At 39.1% G+C, this 7,298-nt stretch overlaps 1 protein-coding gene across 1 annotated transcript in view; it reads right to left on the reverse strand.

The window, feature by feature from the left end:
• The window catches only part of LOC116887909, a 5,636-nt gene extending 1,517 nt beyond the window's left edge, over positions 1-4,119 (reverse strand). The window contains exon 1 of the mRNA XM_032889382.1: positions 3,967-4,119. Within this exon, the coding sequence (XP_032745273.1) occupies positions 3,967-4,119 (153 nt within the window). The remainder of the gene's footprint in view (positions 1-3,966) is intronic.
• Between the last annotated feature and the right edge of the window lie 3,179 nt (positions 4,120-7,298).

The following is a 7,298-nucleotide window of genomic DNA, read 5'->3' on the forward strand; positions in this document are numbered from 1 at the left end:
ATGTGCACTGGAAAAATTTCCTGAACAAAACACCAATGGCTTATGCCTAAGATCAAGAATCGACAAATGGGACCTCATAAAACTGCAAAGCTTCTGTAAGGCAAAGGACACTGTGGTTAGGACAAAACGGCAACCAACAGATTGGGAAAAGATCTTTGCCAATCCTACAACAGATAGAGGCCTTATATCCAAAATATACAAAGAACTCAAGAAGTTAGACCGCAGGGAGACAAATAACCCTATTAATAATGGGGTTCAGAGCTAAACAAAGAATTCACAGCTGAGGAATGCCGAATGGCTGAGAAACACCTAAAGAAATGTTCAACATCTTTAGTCATAAGGGAAATGAAAATCAAAACAACCCTGAGATTTCACCTCACACCAGTGAGAATGGCTAAGATCAAAAACTCAGGTGACAACAAATGCTGGAGAGGATGTGGAGAAAGAGGAACACTCCTCCATTGTTGGTGGGATTGCAGACTGGTAAAACCATTCTGGAAATCAGTCTGGAGGTTCCTCAGAAAATTGGACATTGAACTACCTGAGGATCCAGCTATACCTCTCTTGGGCATATACCCACAAGGTGCCCCAACATATAAAAAAAGACACGTGCTCCACTATGTTCATAGCAGCCTTATTTATAAATAATAGGCAGAAGCTGGAAAGAACCCAGATGCCCTTCAACAGAGGAATGCATACAGAAAATGTGGTACATCTACACAATGGAATCTTACTCAGCTATCAAAATCAATGCCTTTATGAAATTCATAGGCAAATGGTTGGAACTGGAAAATATCATCCTGAGTGAGGTAACCCAATCACAGAAAAACACACATGGTATGCACTCATTGATAAGTGGCTATTATATATATTCTATATATTTGTGTTTTCCTGTAATTGTTTAAGGATTTTTTTTTTGTATTTTTCATTTTTAAGGGCTTCTACCTGTTTTACCCTGTGTCCTGTATTTCTTCAAGGGAGTTATTTATGTCCTTTTTAAAGTCCCCTAATATTATCATGAGTTGTGATTTTTAAATCGAAATCTTGCTCTTTCAGTGTGTTTCTGTATCCATGGCTTGCTGTGGTGTGGGAAATGGGTTCTGATAATGCAAAGTGGCCTTGTTTTCTGCTGCTTAAGTTCTTGTCCTTGTCTCTCCCCATCTACTTATTTCTGGTGTTAGCTGGTCTTGTTGTCTCTGCCAGTGGCTTAAAGCTCCTATAAGCCTTTGTGTCAGCACTCCTGGAGACCAGCTTTCTCTCAGCAGGATCTGGGTGCAGAGAGCTGTGTCCCAGGATAAGCTCAGGGCTCAGGCTGAAACCAGAAGAATCCTTATTTGAGACTGCTTCTCTCTTCCTGTTTCCAGAAGCACCCAGGCAGGTTGCTCTGCCCCAGGAATGTGCACAGAAGTAATGGTCTCAACGTGTGCTCAGGATTGTCCCCACTTGAGAATCTAGCTCTTTACCCATGTGATCTGGGTGCAGAGAACTGTGTCCCAGAATCAGATCTGGATGCCCAGTTTCTTTAAGTGAATTATGGTGTTGGGTGTGTGGATACATGCTTATACTTCCAATCTTAGGTGGCTGAGGCAGGAGGATTGTAAGTTATGGCTGTCCTGGGCTATATAACAGGACTCCGACTCAAACAAATAAAAAAGTGATTTAGCTGTGATACACGAATATCTTGTACTACTACTCAAAAACAAAATACATACCCTCTCCCCACAACTATTATGTACAGCTTAAGTGAGTTTCAGAGGGCTTATACTGAGTGAAAAGACTGATGTTAGGTTAAAAATCAAGTGTTCCACTTGGGTCACATTTTTCGAATACTGCGATTACAGTAGGAAGAGAGTTTCCTAAATTGCAGGAGTGGAGAAGGGAGGTGATTGTGCTTGCAATGGACAGCAAGAAGGACTCTGATGGATTTTTTTCTTTAAAAAGTGAGGACATTTAGTTTCTTTACATGCTCTCAGTTTGTAACTTTATAGGCAACTAATTCATACTCTATCCTACATCAGTTAACATGTGGAAAGTATACATATATATTTGAGAAGTTCTATGATTTATTTAAGTAACTTGTCAAAATTACACTCTTATCTTTTCAAAGGCGATGCTCACTCTTATTCTTTAGGTAATGTTACCTAATATTTAGGTAATGTCTACATGTGACAAAATGTATCAAACACTAAACATTTATAAGCATGCACATTTTGTAGCTCCAGTGATGAAAAATAAAAAAATAAAGGGTAAAGACATTTGAAAGGGCAGGTATAGTATTTTAAAGTTCCCTATAGAGGGTAGCTCATGCTCCTTGCTTTGTTGAAAGCATTGGAGGCCGACCAATCCATAGCCTAACTCTGTCCCCAAAGTCCAAAGTTTTGAAGGTTATGGGCTAGCAGTGCTACATTTTTTGGCTTCTAAATACTAATATTTTCCTTGGGGAGTGCTATTGAGTACTTTATTTAGGTAGACAGGTTTTCATGTATCCTGGTTGGTCCGGAACTTGCTTTGCCCTGCTGTTTCTACTTTCCAGGGGTATTTCTAAGATTCTAGACATGAAAACATTTTATGCAGTGCTGGGGTTCAAACGTGGGGTTTCATACATGCTAGGTTAAGTACAAATGCTGCCACTACTGATATGTTTTATTAGGGGTTTGCCATTTTTTTTTTTTTTTTTCCAGGGTTTTCAGCCTACCATGGAGCCAAATCCCCAACCCTGTTTTTGGCCATTCTGAAGGACTTTTAAATTGCTTAATATAGGTAGGTATAAGAAACACCACTAGGGAGGTAGGTGTCCTAAATGTGACCTGCTATTTGTTGGGATGATACTGATGACCCCATATCTTTCATTCTGTAGGTTCTACAGCCCATATCCTGAAGCAGTGATCCTGTCAGAACACACATAGAAACATTCAACACTGAGGGCTGAGCAAGTGGTTTGGTAGGTAAGAGCATTTGCTCTACTTACATAAGGATCTGAATTTAAAACCCCAGCACCCATGAGCAGCATGCCAGTACCTATCATTGTGGACTAGGGGCAGGCAAATCCCAGAGACTGCCTTGGCTGTATTGGCTCTGAACTATTCATGAGTGGACATGGGCACATGCACCTGCATATTCATGTAAGGGCAACCTCCCCACCCAAGAAATGTCCAACCCTTTTCATCCTTGGCCTGTGAGGTAAAGCATCTGGAGAAAGACTGTCTTCAGTGCTCCATGCTAGCTCAGTCTTAATCCTCCCTTGTCTGCTAGACATTGGATTTTCTTGTCTGACTCCCAGCACTGTAGGACCCATTACTTCCTGCTTCTTGTATATCCCTGTTTCTTCCTTTTTCCATACCACCCCTTCCTCCTTCCCCAGCCCCCTTTCCCTCCCATTCCTTCCTTCCGTACTCCATGAGAGATTCTCAGGGACACATAGTTTTCATATCAGATTGATTTTATTTTCATCAGCGTCAATGCACTGTGTAGTAACTAGTCGATCTACACAATTTGACATCATTCAGCTGCTAGACCTTCGAACAGATTTCTAGGTCTTTGGTGACATGCTGATGCTATTGGCTTTCCTGGTCACTAGTCAAAACACTGGAGTTCTCTGCACTGCTCTGTTCTGGTTCCCTTTTAGTGCTAGTGATAATCTCATCCATGAGATGGTGGTAGTGATGGGATAGTGCTTACCCTTGGCCTTTTTTGTCTTTTTTGTAGGTGGTACGGTATGCTCCGAAGCCTTATTTTTTGGGATTCTTGGCAGGGTTTTCTTGACCTTCTTGGTTGTCTTCTGCACCTGGAAGTTCAACAGAGTAAATGTCATATGAGTCTTTGAAAAGCTAGAATATGTGAAGGGGACTCTAGGAGAAGGGCTATGTGCTGAAAAAAGGGGTAAATCCCAGGCCAAGAAAAGGTTAGGAGTGCTGGGGGAGGGGAAATCACCAGAGAAAGGACGATGCTTAGCTTGAGCCTTATTACCTTCGTACTACGTTTGGAACCAGGCTGAGGACTCTTCTTGCTTCTAGTTCTGGTTTTGGGTTGATGGCAAGTCTTAGTTTTCTTGGATTTCGCACTTGTAGTTGATGGTTCGACATCTGGTGTAGTATTGTGTGATTTCTTGGTCACTTTCATATGTTGAAGGCTAGGGTATTCTGGTCCAGAGCTCTCAGAGTCACAGTCCTATGAACCCACGCTTAACAACGGGAGGCCACGCCCCTGAGTCCTGATTGGTCAGCAAGACCCTTCTCAGCTGTTAGTGGAGGAGTAGCTGCTTTGATGTCACAAAGCATATTGCTACCTGGTGGGAGCAGGCACTTGGGTAGAGATCACTCTGGTTTGGAGGAGGGGATGCTATGAAAGCAATAGTGTCTGGATAGAGACCTGAGGCTTTACTTGAACATCTCCTATAGACTCATGCCACCCTATTTTATGTTTCCATCTTTAGTTGTTATAGAACTTTATGTGGCAGAGGATTTGCCCCCTCTGAACACTTCTTGTAATGCCCCCTCCCCAACATTCAATGGTTCATTCTCTCATGTCTCCTCCTTAGTTATTAACAGCTAGCTAGACTTTTGGCATATTATACCTTCCAAATTTAATTCCAAATCCTTCCAAAATTATTGAACTGCCAGTGTATATGTTAATCACTGCATAAATGGAAACAAAAGAATATATTCATGAATGAATATCATCCGAACTGGTGAATTTGGCATTTAAACTTGACATTTTATTTACATGGTGTGATGGATAGTTTTTAAAAATAATTTTATTTATTTACATGTCAAATATTGTCCCTCTCCCGTTCCCCCTGTTGCAGAGGTCCTGACCCAATTCCCCCTCCCCTTTGCCTCTCAGAGGGTGCCCTGCTTGGCCATCCCATTTCTTTGAACACTTCCTTAGGTACTTCTCACCCATTTGATATTTGACAGCTGAGAATTCTTTGTTTAGCTCTGTACCCCATTTATAAATGGTTATTTGATTCTCTGAAGTCTAACTTCTTGAGTTCTTCCTATATATTGGATATTAGTCCTCTATCAGATGTAGGATTGGTAAAGATCTTTTCCCAATCTGTTGGATGCTATTTTCTCCTAATGACAGTGTCCTTTGCTTTACTTAACCTTTGCAATTTTATGAGGTTCCATTTGTTGATTCTTGATCTTAGAGCATAAGCCACTGGTGTTCAGTTCAAGGAAATTTCCCCAGTGCCAATGTGTTCAAGGCTCTTCCCCACTTTACTTTCTAATAGTTTGAGTGTATGTGGTTTGATGTGGAGGTCTGTGATTCACTTGGACTTGAGTTTTGTACAGGGTGATAAGAATGAATCGATTTGCCTTCTTCTACATGTTGACCTCCAGTTGAACCAGCCCCATTTTTGAAAATGCTGCCTTTTTCCCACTGGATGGTTTTAGCTCCTTTGTCAAAGATAAATTGACCATAGGTGTATGACTTTGTTTATTAGTCTTTAATTCTATTCCACTGATCTACCTGCCTGTCTCTATACCAATACCATATAGTTTTTTATCACCATTACTCTATAATACTGCTTGAAGTTAGGGATGGTGATTCCCCCAGAAGTTCTTTTATTGTTGAGGATGCTTTTTGATATTCTGGTTTTTTTCTTATTCCAAATGAATTTGCAAATTGCTCTAACTCTATGAAGAATTGAGTTGGAATTTTGATGGGGATTGCATTGAATCTGTAGATTGTTTTTGGCAAAATGACATTTTTTACCATGTCATTTTAATGACATTTTTTATGTCATTAGCATGGGAGGTCTTTCCATCTTCTGACATCTTGAATTTCTTTCTTCACAGACATGAAGTTCTCGTTATAGAGATATTTCACTTGCTTGCTTAGAGTCACACTGAAGTATTTTATGTTTTCTGTGACTATTGTTTAAGGTGTCATTTCCCTAATTTCTTTCTTGGCCTGCTTATCTTTTGAGTAGAGGAAGGCTATTGATTTGTTTGAGTTATTTTATACCCAGTCACTTTGCTGAAGTTGTTTATCAGCTTTAGTAGTTCTCTAGTGCAACTTTTGGCGTCACTTAAGTATGCTATCATATCATCTGCAAATAGTGATGTTTTGACTTCTTCCTCTCCAATTTGTATCCATTTGATCTCCTTTTGTTGTCTGATTGCTCAAGCTAGGACTTTGAGTAGTATATTGAATTGGCAGGGAGAGAGTGGGCAGCCTTGTCTAGTCCTTGATTTTAGTGGTATTACTTGAAGTTTCTCTCCATTTAGTTTGATGTTAGCTATTGGTTTTCTGTATATTGCTTTTACTATGTTTATGTATGGGCCTTGAATTCCTGAAAATTCTAAGTCTTTTAACATTAAGGTGTGTTGAATTTTGTCAAATGTATTCTCAGCATCTAATGCGATGATCACACAGTTTTTTTCTTTGAATTTCTTTACATAGTGGGTTACGTTGGTGGATTTCCGTATATTTAACCACCCCTGCATCCCTGGGATGAAGCCTACTTGATCACAATGGATGATCGTTTTGAGTATTTTTTGTTCATTTACCTGACAGACGAAGACAGACAGTCCAGATGATAAGGAACTAAAAAAAAAAAAACTTAACAACAAACAAACATACAAACAACAAATAAAACTAGAAACTCTGAACATCAGACCAACACAATTTAAAATTTGGTACATAATTTGAACATATACTTCAACTGACAGTAATATAAGGGAAAAAAACACAGTATCGTTAACCACTATGGACACTCAAATTCCTACACTCAAATTCCTTCTCAACCTAGTTAAAATCAATACTATAAGAAACAAATACTTGTGAGGAGATGACAGAAAACGAATTCTCACACAATGTTAGTAGGAATGTAAATTTGTACTACTAATGTGGAGAACAGTATGGAATGTCCCTAAGAGACTAAAAATAAATCTGCATATGATTCAACCATGATAGTTCTGAAGTGAAATAAAAATACAAATAAAAGCCTATCTGCACCTTTTTATGAAAACAGTATTTATAATGGAAAAGATGTAAAAATCAAAATAGGTGCCCATTGACAGATGAAGAAAAAGAGGAAGTTATTAAGTTATGAGGAAGGATATTACATTTATTTGCAAAATAAATTGCCAGTGAATCAAAGATATAATTATACATGAACACAAACTATCACAGATAGACAAGTTTTATACCTTTCTCACACATTAAAATGAAAAAAAAAAACAACATGAGTATACAAGTGTAATTAGTACAGACTGTTAAGGGTCTGGAGAATGGTGGCTAAATGGCTAATGACTTTAATCTATGCATTCTGTGTTTGTGTATTAAAATGT

The sequence above is a fragment of the Rattus rattus genome, chromosome X, assembly GCF_011064425.1.
Source record: "Rattus rattus isolate New Zealand chromosome X, Rrattus_CSIRO_v1, whole genome shotgun sequence".
NCBI lineage: Eukaryota > Metazoa > Chordata > Mammalia > Rodentia > Muridae > Rattus > Rattus rattus.